The following is a 16153-nucleotide window of genomic DNA, read 5'->3' as shown; positions in this document are numbered from 1 at the left end:
TTCCTAGCATATGTATTCATAAATATAAATACAAGGAGAATTTCGTTCAGCATCTCCAACAACCATTGCAGTATCAGAAAAAGAATGCTTAATTTTTACCAAAGTGATTAACTAGAAAATGAAAAATATAGGTCAATATCAGTCTTTTCTCCTCAGATATTTTCATTATGTAATAATGACACTAGTATACATGTAATTGTCAACGTTTGAGTCTTTTTTTTCAAAGTTAGAATCGAGGCTCTACCAGATAACCCGTTTCAAAAGCAAAATTTGGTTAAAGTTTGGAAAAGAGATAAAAATGGAGAGAAAGTTGCTTTTCCAAGAAGAATGGCAAATACTTGCTTAGATGCCCTTTTGAAATCAGTCATATTAATGATGCTGGCAAAGATAGAAAAGAGTTAATAAAATTACTTACATGTGTGTGTATATATATATATATATACATGCATTAGATTTCTTTAAAATATTAAAAAGTAACAAATCACCCTACATGAGAAAATTCTCAAAGAGTTATGTCAGTGGTCCCCAACCTTTTTGGCACCAGGGACCAGTTTTGTGGAAAACAGTTTTTCCATGGACTAGGGTTTGGGGTGGGGATGGATTTAGGATGATTCAAGCTCATTACATGTATTGTTCACATTATTTCTATTATTATTACATTAGCCCCACCTCAGATCTTCAGGTCTTAGATCCTGGAGGTTGGGGACCCCTGAATTAGCGAACCCAAGATCATACAAATGATACTTCAATGTAAACATAAGGAAAAGAAAAAAAGTCTTTCTTCTTTTTCTTCAAATACAAGAATTTCTGCATCAGAACTGTCACAACGTTGGGGTTTTGAACTTGTGAAAGTAATAGACTCTCTGCATCTTAGTATCCTTTCCTGAGTTATAAATATTTTGATAATGAAATTGGCAACACAGGCTCAGTGAACTCAAATGTGTGAAATGTTATATTCATTTAGAATGTGGACTAGCAATTGGTAAAGATGTCTGTCTCTTTGCTTGTTATTTGACAAAAGAGTGCAGAACTCAGCCTGAGCAGGCTGCCCTGCCCTTCTGATTAAGGGCTTGTGGTCAAGGTGTCCTGAGCCACTGGCGTGCCAAGAGGTCTATAAAATCCTGCTAGAACTGCGCTTCTCCAGGTACTCTACTGAATAGCCCTGGCCTCTCCTCAGAGCAGATTGGGTCTCTCCATCAGGAATGGTTGCCAAGTGAGAAGTATATAGAGGCTGATTCACACACACCAAGTGCTTGGCTGAGCTTCTAGAAGTGTCTATCTGCCAGGATACATTTTTCTGTCACTAGCAGCAACCTTACAATTAGGCTAAATGCAATCATTAGCAGGTTGCAGATTATGTTTTGTGTGGGGGAAAAAAAAAAACCTCTAAGAGTTAGTCCCATGTCATTAACATGTTGATGAGGACAGAGTATCAAGGAGGGTTAATGGAATTTGTTTCAGGGGAAAAAAATACATATTAGCAGATTGCAGCAATTGTAATAGACTCTCTTGCTTATCGCTATTTGCTAAAATAGAGAGACTTCTTTTACTAAAGGGATCCAAGATTACTTGTGTGATTTCTGAATGATCTACCTTCTATTCTCATTGTGGAATGTTTCAGGAAAACAAAGATTCAGTATGACTCAAATATGTTGTGCCAGAGAATCGAGCTTTCTCTGTCATTGTTTCCATAGTTGTTTTCCTTCTTCTTTTCCTCCTCTTTCATTTTCTTTTTCTCTGCTTCCTCTCCCTTATCTATCTACCCACCTATCTATATCTATGTCATCTATCTAACCATCCACCCACCCATGACAATGTTCCTAAACTTCTAACAGAATATGAAGTGAAAATAATAGATCCAAGGAATAATAGAAAATATGCATGTTTAGAGTCCAAAGGTAGAATAACACAGCTTCCCTTGATTGGTATGCAAATTTATAAATTTATACCCTACTGAAAAGTTGCTCTAATAGCACTTGAGAATACTACTTAGGTAACCTACAGTGAAATGCTCTCCATGAGGCAGCCTGGGCTACATGTTATGTGATCTCTCTTATAAATGCTTATTGAGTACTGAGCATTGTCCTTATAGTGGCCTGTAAGATTCTCCTAGAGAAATCGGTTTCACAAAATTCTAGAATGTATGCATGCTATACAGACTATTCTTTTCCTCTTGCGTTCCCAAACACACATTGTGTATTCATAATTCATACAGTATAATGAAACTCTGATTAGTTTTATGGAAGTTTGTTTACTTTGACTTAACCTGATAATGCCTAAACTTTTCTTTTGGGCCATATAACCTTTCTTGAGTTAACTAGTTCTGGCAGAGACTCAATTAGGGGAAAAATAGAGAGAAGAAAAGCATGGGAGGGTGATGATCAGGATGCTAAAGTCAGTCATGTGTCTACCTAATGCTTGAAATTATCACACCAAGGCATTACCCGGCCTGTTCTTGAATACTTCTACAACCTTAAGAGGCAGCCTGTTTCACCTTTGGACAGCTTGATCACAAAATTTCTCTCTCTGCTAAATTGAAATATAAGTTCTTAGACTACGTTACATGCCTGAATTGATTCAGCCTAACAGCTCCCTAATTTTCCTTTCCTATTGCTCTATTGCAGCGTGTGAGAGAGAGAGAGAGAAGGAAAGATGACTGTCACTAAAACCCGTCTTATCTACCAATTCTGAATGTTCCTGGTTGACACAGTGCAGTGGTTCTCAAACTGTAATATGCATAGAAATGACCTGGAGCTTGGACAGCTTGTTTAAAGTTTTCTGGGCCACATCCCCAGAGATTCTGATTTAGTAGGCTGGGGTAGGACCCACATATTTGCATTTCTAGCAAGCTCATAGATGATGCTAATGCTGCTAGTCCAGGGACCACACTTTGGGGCAATGCTTGGGTAGTATATACACTGATGCTCTCCCAAAACCCATGCCCTTTTTGGTGGGATCACTGGCTGCTAACAGCTCACAGCTGCCACTCTCACTGGAAATTGCCCTCAATTGTAGGTTTTATCCAAAGTTGCCCTCTCCCACAGAGTGACCCAGAACCAGTAACTGGCTGGTATTGGAATACAAAGGCCCAGCTCCCTTGCCTCAATTCAGCACATCTCTGGAGGGAACTACAAATTCCATACCTCCCCTTAGACTCTCCCCAGGCCTCAGATTCACTGCAGGGTAGCTTCTCTTTCCGCCCAGTGTTACCTCTGTCACATACTTATATGTGTATCTCATGGAAACGCTCTTCACAAACCTGCACACAACTCTCCATCTCAGGGAATCTTCTTCTCTCTGTTTCCAGTCTTAAGTCAGCTGGATTTTGTCTTTTATGTTACTTTTCTCTTGAACTAATTTCACCTTTCAATATTCAGCCTTCCACCCCAATTTGCTGAAATCTTTTTGGCTCCTGATACTCGTCTACTGTGTTTGCCATTTCTCTCTGCTTTGTGTCATTGGCAAATTTGATAAGAATGCTATCTACGTCTTCATCCAAGTCACTGATGGAAATATTGAAGAGGACAGAGCTGAGATTAGATTACTGTGAAAAGCTGCCAGAACCTCCTTCCAAGTTGATATGTATCCATTCAAAAGCAATGAAGGGAGCATAGGCCTCAGAGACACAGATTTTGGTTTGGAACACCAGCTCTGTCTAAGTAGAGGTCAGCAGCTATACTCACAGCTAAAAAGAACAATGCCATTTTAGCATGTCTGTCTTAATAGGCAACTTAGGTGTGACCCACATATTAAACATTAATAAGTCATGTCTTGCTACCAAAAAACATAAAAATCATAAATAATTATTATGACTTCATGATGATTATTCACTTAATTTGTCTCAGGATGCAAGTTGTGTTTGACCATTTTTGTTGAGTGTTTGTTTCATTTAAAAATTTAAAAAAGAAGTTGTGGTAAAATGGATGTTTAATAGCTAATTCAATTTCACTAGGTAGATTTAAAATGCTTGCAATACAAAAGAAAAACATAACTCCTCAGGAATTGTATGAGTGGCCATAAATCTATGAAATGTGGATTAAAGTCTCCAAAGGGGCTTGGATTAGGTCTGTTTGACTTGCTTTCAATGCTCTGTGGCGTGAAGACACTGGCTGGCCACAGAATGGTCATGAGTATCATATTAGAGATTTGATAAGGGTAACTGAGAAGCTGAATATTAGAAAATATTAAAAACACACCACCACTGATTTGAATGGGGAATTGATTTCCCACAAATTTAAATAGTTTTTCTCTTTGGCTGAGTACTGATGTTAGGCAGAATGGCCAGAGCATAAAACATTGGCTGGAGGTATGAAGATACTGCTTTTGTTTCTGATTATTTAATAAGTCACAATGTACCTCAAGAAAGTATTCCTCCTCCCATTTTTTTTTCTCTTGAAAAGATAATATGTATGCATTACCTCCCTAAAAAAAAGGTAGTAAGGATTTTCGAAAGGAAAAAAAAAAAAACAATCTGGGAATGCTTTCAACTGTTACTAAATTGGGAGTAAGTTAAATAAATATAAGCAAAATACATTTACCAAACTATGAAAGAAAATGCTAAAAAAATGTTGATGGTGATTATTTCTCAAGTTTTAAATTTTTCTATAGTTAGTAGATATCATTTTATATCAGGAGAAAATTGTTTCAAAGTATAGAAGAAACTTTTAAACACAGATCAACGGTATAGGTAAAATATAAAAACACTAAATCAAAAGGTACAATCTGAGCTTAGAAAACAAGACACATAGATCTGTGGGTCAGCAATGGCACAGAAACATGAAGTAGTATGCAGGGCTGAAGACATGAAGCTGATGGGCTCTGGGAAGTATGTAGTGGCTACCAGGAGTTCAGAATCTACTGCGCTCAAGAAACAACACAAAAAGCCTGACCTGGGCTCTTTGCCTCAGTGAGTCAGGGATGAGATCATGCTTCCCAAGTGATAAAAGGGGACTGAGAAAGAGCTGCTGTTGATCACTACCTAGACATGCTTCAGTGACCCCCTTCTCTGGGGGAGGAAGTTGAAAAGAATAAATTCCATAAAAATTCACTAATACCTACATGTTCTACATATTTTTTACTTTCAGAAATACATATGAATTAATGGTTTATAGAAAGAAAATAAACCCCTATTATAAACTGAATGAAGCCAAAAGATCCCCAAACTAGAATGACTGTTAGAATTCGAGAGATAAAATCCCAAATCAAATGATGATTATACCAATTTGTCAAAATAGCTCATCTTTCTAAAAGTAAAGTCCAGCTAATTTATATATTTTATTGAATGTTTTAAAGACTTCGAGAACAATAGTGATGTGGAGACAATGAAAAATGAAAATATAATTGAAAAGTAATATAATGGATGCTGTTGTTAACATTAATGGTTCAATTAAATGAAGCAAGCGAAACTTTCACTCATTTGTTTTACTTTTAGACACCATAATATTAAATGAATGAATGAAGAAAAGAAAGGTCTGCTGGCATTCTATAACCTCACTTTAGGAAACAATTATGTCTTTTTTTTTTAAATTTTTAAAGTCTTTTCATGGGTAAATAGTATGAAGAGGCATTTGTAAGCATGTATTTTGGTGTGCTTGGAGGGCCTGGTTTAGGACTGCAGGACTGGGTTAAAATGAACACACCTACTTGGCTACATGACTAGGTAATTTTCCACACCAGTAAATCACCAATGATATGATTCCAAATGTCTCCCTTTTTATGCAATCCCTGCAAGCTAGAAACATTCTAATTGCTTTAAAGGAAATGACATAAAGTGAAGCAGGCAGTTGCCACCATGAACCTTTTAGACTCGCATGGATACAACACTCACTGGCCCAGAGCCCCAAGGTTTGCATTACAGGTATATTAATACATTATCCTATTGTGAGATGGCGAGAATTCTTATGCTTCATAATCATTTAGAAGACAGGGTCTCAGCAGTATAAAAACCATAGTGCCTTATAACTATATACACAACTCTGTCTCGAAGAGCCTAGAGAAATGTCCTCCTACTGCCGAAAGAAGTGTACCTAGAAGAGTTGCTAAACGACTGAAGTTTTCAATATACCAAATCCCCTTTAGTCCTAAAAATGGACTAGAAGGTATATTTTGCATGAGAGGGATTAAAAATAGGGCTACTCTAAATTGAGAATTTTGAACTGGTGGCTTTAGGGTCCTTTGTAGCATTAATATTTATGACCATAACATGCTACAAATATAGAATAGGCAGTCTCTGACTTAAGAAGTCATATTTTCAACAAATCTCCTGTTAGCATCATATCATATTCTTTACGTAGCTTAGAGGGCAGCAGTAAATCTTCATCTTCTAAGTTTCTGGAAATAATCCAAAGCCATTTAGTGCCCAATATCTGATGAATTGCTTCATTTCATTTAATACACAATTAGTGAGTACAGTGTTTGTTACCCCAAACACAAGGTGTGGCTACACAATAACATAACAGTCTTCTGAAGATCAGAAAACAGTTCCCAAGGAGTTCCAGAAAAGGAATTCCAAAAATGTTTTGAGAAAGGACAGCATTTTGTGAACAGAGCAGAAGACTACTTTATGAAGTTCACAGGCCTGTCCCTTTGCTAAATAAACAAACTGACAAACAAGCACACATTGTGGTATTATTTGTTTTTCTTCCCTGAAAATAAATCAATTTTGTTTGTTTCTGATGTTGGAAAAATTGGGGCATGCTTTCGGGAATATATCACCTACGAAAATATCATCCATCAGATTTCAAGAGGCAAAAAAAAAAAAAAAGAGTGCTAAGAGGAAAGAGAAATAAGATTAGTTTTAAGGAAAATAACTCTGGGGCAGTGTGAATACCAAGTGAGTGTAGAGATTCAATGGTTGGGAGCAGAGAGAAAACATGGTCACAATCTACCGGGTATAATGTGAAGAGGCTTTAGGATGAGGTGATGAAGAAGAATAAAGAAAAGGCATTAGTCTTAAGAGAAATTTTTGCAGTAGAAGTCACAGAATTTAGAAGCCAACTTAATACAGGTATGAGTAGAGAAGAGAGAGGGAGGACAAAGTAGAAGGTAATCTTAAGTTTCCAGCATTAAAGACAATCAAGCAATTAAGTTATACTTTCCCTAAAGACATAGGAAACATGCATTGTTTCAGGGGCACTTTAGATGTTTTGGAGCCTGTAGTTAATGCAGATGGATATGAATGGGAGGTGGCTGGAAGTATAGTTCTAGAGAAGAGGACAAAGATGTGAGCTGGAAAAAAAACACTGAGGAGTCTTAATGGTAGTTGAAGTTGACAGACAAAGGTAGTTGAAATGTGTGTAGAGAAATAAAAGAGAGATTTAAGAATGGAACACCAGGATTTAAAGGTTGTATACAGCAAAGAGAGTGTACACTGATTATTGTTACAACTCCCAGATTTGTATCTTGAGTCCCTGTCATTGCCTAGAACTTAAGATTTTATAGCCAGCTATCTACTCCACATCTCCACCTCGATGCTAAATAGACATCTCAAAAGTGGCATGTCCATATGTACTTCCTAAAACATGAGTTACTTTTAGAGCCTCCTCCATCTCAGTGAGTCTCCCATCTTCCAGTTGCTCAGGATAAAAACTCCATAGTCTTCCTTGATGCCTCTTTTCCATACCTAAATCTAAACCATTACAAAAGCTTTTGGGCTGTGTCCTAAAATATCATAGAAGTCAACCATTTCTTACCACATTCACCTCTCATATTCTGGTGCAAATCACAGTTGTCTTTTGAATGAATTATGACAACAGTCTCCTAATGGTTTCACTGCTTTCCTTCAGTCTGTTATTGCAGAGGGGCCAGAGAAGTTAAAGATGCTATTCCTTTGCTCAAAACCCTCCAATGACTCCCATTTCATTCAGAGCAAAAGCAAAAGTCCATGGAGGGGCCTATAAGGCTCAATGTAATCAGATTCTTCTCACCTCTCTGAACGCCTTGTCTACTGCACTCGTTTGCTTGACCCATTACTATCATACAGGTTTCATTAAGGTTCCTTCAACCAGCCAAGCATACGCCTGTCTCAGAGGATTTCCAGTTATTAGAACCCTCCTGTACTGTTTTTCTTCCAACAGTCTACAGGGTTCACTTCCTTAGGTTCTTTAGGTTTTGCTTAAACCTCACCCTTTTACTGAGATCTTTATTAACCACCATACTTAAGTAATGACTCTTCTCTTCCACCCCATGCTCACTCATACACACATTCTCAACTGCTTACCCTCTTTATGTTTCCACGTTGCACTTATCACAATCTTATATCCCATACATTTAACTATTTTAATTTTTAATGTCTGTTTCTCACTTCCTTCCCAGGATGTAAGTTTCATGAGGGGAGGGCTTTTCTCTGCTGTATACCTTGGACCAAGAACTGAGCCTACTGAGCACATACCCAGCACTAAAATATTCACTGAGTGAATGAATTTTTAAAATGTTTATGATAGATGACATTTACTGAGCTGTTGCTATGTGCTAGGCATTGCACCATACACTTCATGCTTACTGTATTACTAGAGAAATAGAATCACAAAATAATATTGTTTTGGAAATCAAAGAAGGGAAAGTTTCAACTAGTAGAGTTGATAAGCTGAACCAAGGTTAAAATGAAGTCAAGCAGATGGATAAATTAAAACAGGGCAACTAGCTATCATAAAAATTTTTGACAATCTTAATGAGTCCTTGCTTCAGGAAAGTGGTAGTGTAAGGGAAGCCAGATTGAAGTGGGTCGAAGCATAACTGGAAGCTGAAGAATAGGAAATAATAATGCCAATTGTTGCTTTAAAATTTTTTGGTGGTAAAGGGGAAACAAGGATAGCTGGATAGAAATGTTGGTATCCTAAAAAAGTTCTTTTAGGATGAGGGAAACTTGAACATGATGGTTGGCTGAAGGGGAGAAGCAAGAAGAAAGAAGAAATTGAAAAATCCCAGAGAAAGAAAGCAGAATGGTTACTAAAACAAATATGCTGAAAGATGTGAAAGAGGAGATCCAGTACTCAGTTACAGTAGCTCTTTGGTGCACATAATGTAGGGCTCAATTTTTTCTCCCTTTTCTTCCTTCTTTAAAGTGAAAAAGAAAAAAAGACCTAGAAATAGAGAAGCAAGGAGTGATTTACAAGGGCTTCATTGTTGCCAAAGATGAAGAACACAGATGATAATCCTTCAGCTTTTCAACTTTTAATTGTAATTATGAACATTTGAAGCATATTATTAAAGTGGACAGGAGAATACTGAAATACAATTTTAGGGATAGCATATGTGCATATATATTCATGAATATGCATATACACACTTATACATGCACACAAATACATGTTAAATCTTTCTTAAAACCTAGAGAGATTTCTCAGGTATCTGGGAGCTTTTGTGAAGGACTGCCAGTCATGCTGAACTTGCTGGTATTAGGACCAGCCCCTCTACTTGATGAGTTTGCTCCTTGCTGAAGTAGCTGGAGAAGTCCTCCTATAGCTACAGACAGACAATTCAGAGTTAATGCTCATTTCTTGTTTAAAGAGTGATCCTGGAATAGAAATAAGGAAATGAAATCTCATGACAGTGTCATCATAAAGTCATCAGCCAGATGGCAGTCCTTGAAATCTAATCCTTAGAGGCTTCTCATAATAATATGTAATATCACATCTAATATCATCTTATTCACCAATTCATATCTATTCACAGAGACTGAAGGGAAAGAAATGAACTTGCAAAGGCCCACATTTCTGGCTTTATATGTTAACGGCATATCTATACGGCATATGATCAGGGAAACAAAATATTTTCCTACATATGTCACAATGATGATCTATGTTCTGTTATGAATTGCCAAAGTACAGGATTTACATGAGAAGCAGCTTTTTAAAATATTCATGAATGCTAGATTAAGTCATTTTAGGTCCATGTGGCTATTTGTATTTCTCTGTATAAAGTGGTAATTAAAGGTCCCATCAAAGTCAGTATAGAATTTGAAGATTCCTCTAACCAATTAATAAACTTAAATTGAACACTAAACTACAAAACAAAATTAGCTTGTTTTTGCTTTTGATTATGTCTTAGAACTACAGCTTGCCAGTATATGATACCAAAGTAAAGTACTTCTGAGTAATACTTTTTTGTACCTTATTTAACATTCAAAAATTTTAAACTGAAGTAAAGATTTTATTGCTTTATGTAGGCTTCCAAATGCACAAAGCTTTTGTATATGTTGAAATTAAAAGATGCTTACTCCTTGGAAGGAAAGTTATGACCAACCTGCTGCTGCTGCTAAGTCACTTCAGTTGTGTCCGACTCTGTGCAACCACATAGACGGCAGCCCACCAGGCTCCCCCGTCCCTGGGATTCTCCAGGCAAGAACACTGGAGTGGGTTGGCATTTCCTTCTCCAATGCATGAAAGTGAAAAGTGAAAGTGAAGTCACTCAGTCGTGTCTGACCCTCAGCGACCCCATGGACTGCAGCCTTCCAGGCTCCTCTGTCCATGGGATTTTCCAGGCAAGAGTGCTGGAGTGGGGTGAAATTGCCTTCTCCAATGACCAACCTATATAGCATATTGAAAAGCAGAGATATTACTTTGCCAACAAAGGTCCGTCTAGTCAAGGCTATGGTTTTTCCAGGGGTCATGTATGGATGTGAGAATTGGACTGTGAAGAAAGCTGAGTGCTGAAGAATTGATGCTTTTGAACTGTGGTGTTGGAGAAGACTCTTGAGAGTACCTTGGACTGCAAGGAGATCCATCCAGTACATTTTAAGGGAGACCAGTCCCGGGTGTTCATTGGAAGGACTGATGCTGAGGCTGAAACTTCAATACTTTGGTCACCTCATGCTAAGAGTTGATTCACTGGAAAAGACCCTGATGCTGGGAGGGATTGGGGGCAAGAGGAGAAGGGGACAACAGAGGATGAGATGGCTGGATGGCATCACCGACTCGATGCACATGAGTTTGGGTGAACTCTGGGAGTTGGTGATGGACAGGGAGGCCTGGTGTGCTGCAATTCATGGGGTCGGAAAGAGTTGGACACGACTGAGTGACTGAACTGAACTGAACTGATCCATATGGATGGAAAGTTTCAGTGCAGGCAATGTATCAGTGTTCAGTGGTAAAACTGGAACCATGGGAAATGATGTAGTCAGAATGTTTTCAAAACAGTTTCTCCTACCTAAGAAGTCTTGGTTACAGATATTTTTCAAAGTCATGACATACTTTTCCCCCCAAACCCAAATATCAATAATTTTTCCTTTAAAATTATGTTTATATGATTAACAACAAAAGTCAAAGTGTTTATATTCTGGGATAGTTGTAGTTTTTGAGATGTTAAACATCAACTCTAGAAAATGGACCAACAGAAGACAAAGGTACAAGCAAGGAAATGGAATAACACGAACCGCTTTGAAAGGAAATACTTTTCATTTACAAAACATGCCAAAAACTATTTTTTAAAGTAATATGGTATGCAATTGTTATATATGTATGCTAAACTGCATAGGGGAATGGAAACAAAGATGATCTAAAGCAGGACAGTCAATAAAAGTTTCTATGATGATGGAAATGTTCAATTTTGCACTGTTCAATGGGGAAACCACTCACTATTGGTGACTCCTGAGCACATGGTAGGTGGCTGATGAGCTGGAAGAAATGAATTTCAAATTTTATTTAATTGTAATCATTTGAATTTAAATGGCCACCTACGGCTAGTGTCCACCCTACTGAACAGCACCAATCTAGGGGATGCTGGTGATGTTCCTTCACTTCTGGGTTTAGCTGGGCGAGATACTGGATAAAAAGGTCAAAATGCAAAAGATCACATAAAGAGTTTTCTTGCTCTTTAGCTATCTAGCATACAATCTATAAGGATATAAAATATAAGAAGATGGAGTCAGGTAAAATATGGCTTAATCTGTGCAGGTGACACATATAGCATACACAGAATGTGAACTTTCCATGTAAAGGCATCATTAGTCAATAGAGAATCCAGCTCTCCTCATGCCCTTTCACACTCACCAGAACCAACACCAAGCCCAAACGGTCCACTGTTATGACAATCCTACAAGAGTGCATTGTGCATGCACATACGATCTACATGACTGTACTGTATTTACTCGGATTTGACTGGTGGTCTCTCCAGGGAATTTCATGCTGCCTAGCTACACCATGAGAGTTGATCAGTTTCTTCCTTCCATACCCTTCATGGCAGACACTCCCTACTGGCTGGCTCATCCCCAGTTCCTAGATACCGGAGGTGGTTTGGGGGCATAGTTCTGACCCAAAAGTTCCTGGGAAAGCCATATTTTCTTGACACCAGCACTGCCCCTTTTGCTGCCCCTTCTTCCTGCTGGAATGCATATATTCTGAACGGAACGCTAAGAAGAACAGGAGCCTTCGGGGCTGACATTGCTGACCTACTGTGCTCATGTCAGCACCTGCCTAATTCTGAACTTCTCCTTAAGTGACAGAAACAGACCTCCATTAGGTAAGCTATTGAACCTGGGTTTTCTGTTACTTGAAAGTGAAAGTGATCCTAATAGGTACATTTTTCTTCTGTGTTGAGTTACTGGCACACCAGAACATTAACAGTTATTTTTGTCTGTTTGTTTGTTCAATTCCCTATTTAACCAAAAAATGTTTTGTGGGGAGATATTGTGTGTCAAGATAAGAGCTAGGTAATATGGTCGATAAACAGCCACTGTGTATACCCTCACAGAATAAACATTCTCCTTAGAGACAAAGACTAGCAAACACTTAAGGACAGGGTAGTGAGATAAGCACAATAACAGGGGGCCAAAAGAGTATAGGCTTTGGGGTTGGTAGTCAGGGAAGGCTTCCTGGAGGAAATGGCACTTACACTGAGACCTGGAGAAGCAGAAAGAGAAGCAGGTTGCATCTGGAAAAAGAGGTTATAAGAGGAAAAAGATGAGTTCAGCTTTGGGGCTATTAAGTTTGAAATTCCTACGGGACATCACAATAAAAAGAAGTAAATCGGATATGCTGGTCTGAAATTCGAAGATGACTCTCAGCTGCAAATGGTATAAATGGATAGTCATCAGCAGACTGAAACTACACAAGTGGATGAATTTTCGTAGAGTGTATGTGAGAAGGAAACATGGAAGAACTTTAGAGGCATGAGTCAAATTAGCTTGGCAAATCACAGATTCTTTTGGGTCAGTTCAGTTCAGTCGCTCAGTCTGACTCTTTGCAAACCCATGGACTGAAGTACACCAGGCCTCCCTGTCCATCAACAACTCCCAGAGTTTACTCAAACTCATGTCCATTGAGGTGGTGATGCCATCTCATCCTCTGTCATCCCCTTCTCCTCCCGCCTTCAGTCTTTCCCAGTATCAGGGTCTTTTCAAATGAGTCAGTTCTTTGCATCAGGTGGTCAAAGTATTGGAGTTTCAGCTTCAACATCAGTCCTTCCAATGAATATTCAGGACTGATTTCTTTTAGGATGGACTGGTTGGATCTCCTTGCAGTCCAAGGGACTCTCAAGAGTCTTCTCCAACACCACAGTTCAAAAGCATCAATTCTTTGGTGCTCAGCATTCTTTATAGTCCAACTCTTACATCCATACATGACTACTGGAAAAACCATAGCTTTGACTAGATGGACCTTTGTTGGCAAAGTAATGTCTCTGCTTTTTAATATGCTATCTAGGTTGAAATATTACTCAGCTATAAATATTAGAATCTTGCCCTCTGTGACAACATGGATGGATCTAGAGGATATCATGCTAAGTGAATAAGTTAGACAAAGACAAATACTGTATGATCTCATATGTGGAATCTATGAAACAGACAAAACATAATGAAAACAGACTCATATAGCCAGAGAACAAATGGGTGGTTGTCAGAAGGGAAGAGGAGGTAAAGGGGTGAAATAAGTGCAGGAGATTAAGAGGTATAAATCTCCAGTTATAAAATAAATAAGCAATAGGGATATAACATACAGTACAAGGAATATAGTGAATAACATTGTTATAATGTTATAACATTTGTATGGGGACAGATGGTTACTAGACTTATCATAATGATCATTTCATAATATGTGCAAATGTCAAATTACTAGGTAGTTTATCAGAAACTAACATAACATTGTACATCAGCTACATTTCAGTTAGAAAAACACAAATGTTTACCAGCTCCCTACTGTATCACCTGGTTCAGGATATGTCAAATAAGAAAGATAGCCTTTGTCCTCAAGGAGTTTAGACTAGCGTGAAGGACAATCATTTAACAATTAGTTACATAATTCATGTTTTTGTTTATAATTTTATTAATATAATTAGGATAATGCTAATGAAAGAAAAGCCCAAGGGGTTAAGACTAGATAATATAGAGACAGGACCTAGTTTGAAGAGATGGTGTCTCTAAGAGCCATTGATTGTCATTAGGTATATAATGGGAAATGAAATTATGAGTCATGTTACACTGCACAAATTTTCCCATTGGGTACACAGAGTGAGATACATTGATGGCACCATCGGTAGCTGTAACTCCATCATGAACCCCAAAATGACTTACTTGCAGATGAAAGATGGGGCAGTATGTGTCGTGATGGAGTAGAACAATATTTCTTTGGATAGAGTTCTCAAAGCAGACTGGTAAATGGCTCATCTACCTACAAATCCATCTTTTATTTTTGTCTAATTGCACAGCTACGTCACTACCTTTCTGACTGTGGGCAAGTCATTTGACTTCACCAATCTTCAGGTCCTTCATCTTTAAAATAAGAGGACTTGAGAAAGAATGTGAGTTTAGTTGGCATTTCTCATCTTGGATCCTTGCAAGCCCCAGGTTAGCAGGATGGGAAAGCAAGTCTGCATTGTCCACCCAGGGTTACCACCCCATCATGGAAGTCAGCAAATAGTTTTAGAAATAATGGCGTTCATACCTTTTATGAATGCTTGCCCAAGAGGCATTGATGTTCTCTGTTATCATGTGTACTTTTCGGGTATCATCTGCAGAATAATCCCGGAGAAGCTTCAGTGCCAAGTCATTTGCCACATCTACATTTATCTGCCACTGGCGGAGGTCTTTGGCCAACTGCTATAGATGCACATGGAAAAAGAGAATGAATGTCACTTTTCTCTGAAATCTCTAGTTGGACTTTCTCATAAGTAACTTCTGAATCTTTGGGTCAGAGCGTGTCTGCATGACTGCTTTTCACTGACCCTGTGTGGTTTAGTCAATCTTGACAATATAAGCTAACCCACTTTTCATGACAAAAGTTTTCAAATGCAGCATCTTGAGCAATACTCAGTATCAGGTATTTCAATTTAGTAGCAATTAATTGGAAACAAACTTGGCTTAATTGTCTTTTTATCATGGGAGAGAACAAACTATAACAATAAGCTCCCAAATCATTGTTGAATATACGACATATACCAAAATTTGAACAGAAAAAAATAACACATGTATTTACCCCCCTCCCCGTCATTAACTTGTTGAATTTTTTATGTAATTAGTGCCATCTACTGGCACTCAACTAAAGTTGCATACAGAAAATATTGAGCTTCAAAAAAAAAAATGCTGTTATTCTCGTTTTGAACTTCTTTAAACGATCGGCTTATTCATAATACTTACAACTATTCTACTTTAAAATCAGAATAAAAAGTTAAATATATAACTTGTGTTAAACCAAATGATCTATGTTTTCTTTTATTATCTTTAACAATTGAGTATTATCAAAGCATGTATCACTATTTTATCACTTGAAATATCATATACCAAAGAAAGAAATAAACCAATGATAGGCTCATTTGGATGCATATTAACCCCACATTTCTATCAAACATTGCTTCAAATGCATGGGAGAGGCTTGCAAACATTATAGTATTATTAAATTACTAAGACAGTTATACCAAATCCAACATGGTGGGTTAAATGGACAAAGGAATAATAACAGGCAATTCTAACAAGAGAAAGAATAAAAGCTATTTTTATAGAAAAAGAAAAAATCAACTTTCCAATAAATGAAAAACATAGAATATTACAATTTGACACCAATTAAGTTTAAAAAAATAAAATCCAAAGCTGGAAAGACTGTAGCCAAACTAGCACATTCATATACTATTTCTGGGAATGGTATCTATTCGGACAGTTTGACAATATGTATCAAGTGAAATACAAATACTTATTCCCATTGACTCAGTAATCTAATTTTAATATTTT

At 37.6% G+C, this 16153-nt stretch overlaps 1 protein-coding gene across 1 annotated transcript in view; it reads right to left on the bottom strand.

Moving 5' to 3' along the window:
* Positions 1-16153, bottom strand: part of DMD (dystrophin) — a gene marked incomplete in the record, with an annotated part of 2117027 nt that overhangs the window by 589261 nt on the left and 1511613 nt on the right. The window contains 1 exon segment of the mRNA XM_018043695.1: positions 14874-15028. Within this exon segment, the coding sequence (XP_017899184.1) occupies positions 14874-15028 (155 nt within the window).

This window comes from Capra hircus (genome assembly GCF_001704415.2).
Source record: "Capra hircus breed San Clemente chromosome X unlocalized genomic scaffold, ASM170441v1, whole genome shotgun sequence".
Lineage (NCBI taxonomy): Eukaryota > Metazoa > Chordata > Mammalia > Artiodactyla > Bovidae > Capra > Capra hircus.
The sequence above is the reverse complement of the archived record's forward strand: the minus strand, read 5'-3'. Positions and strand labels throughout refer to the sequence as shown.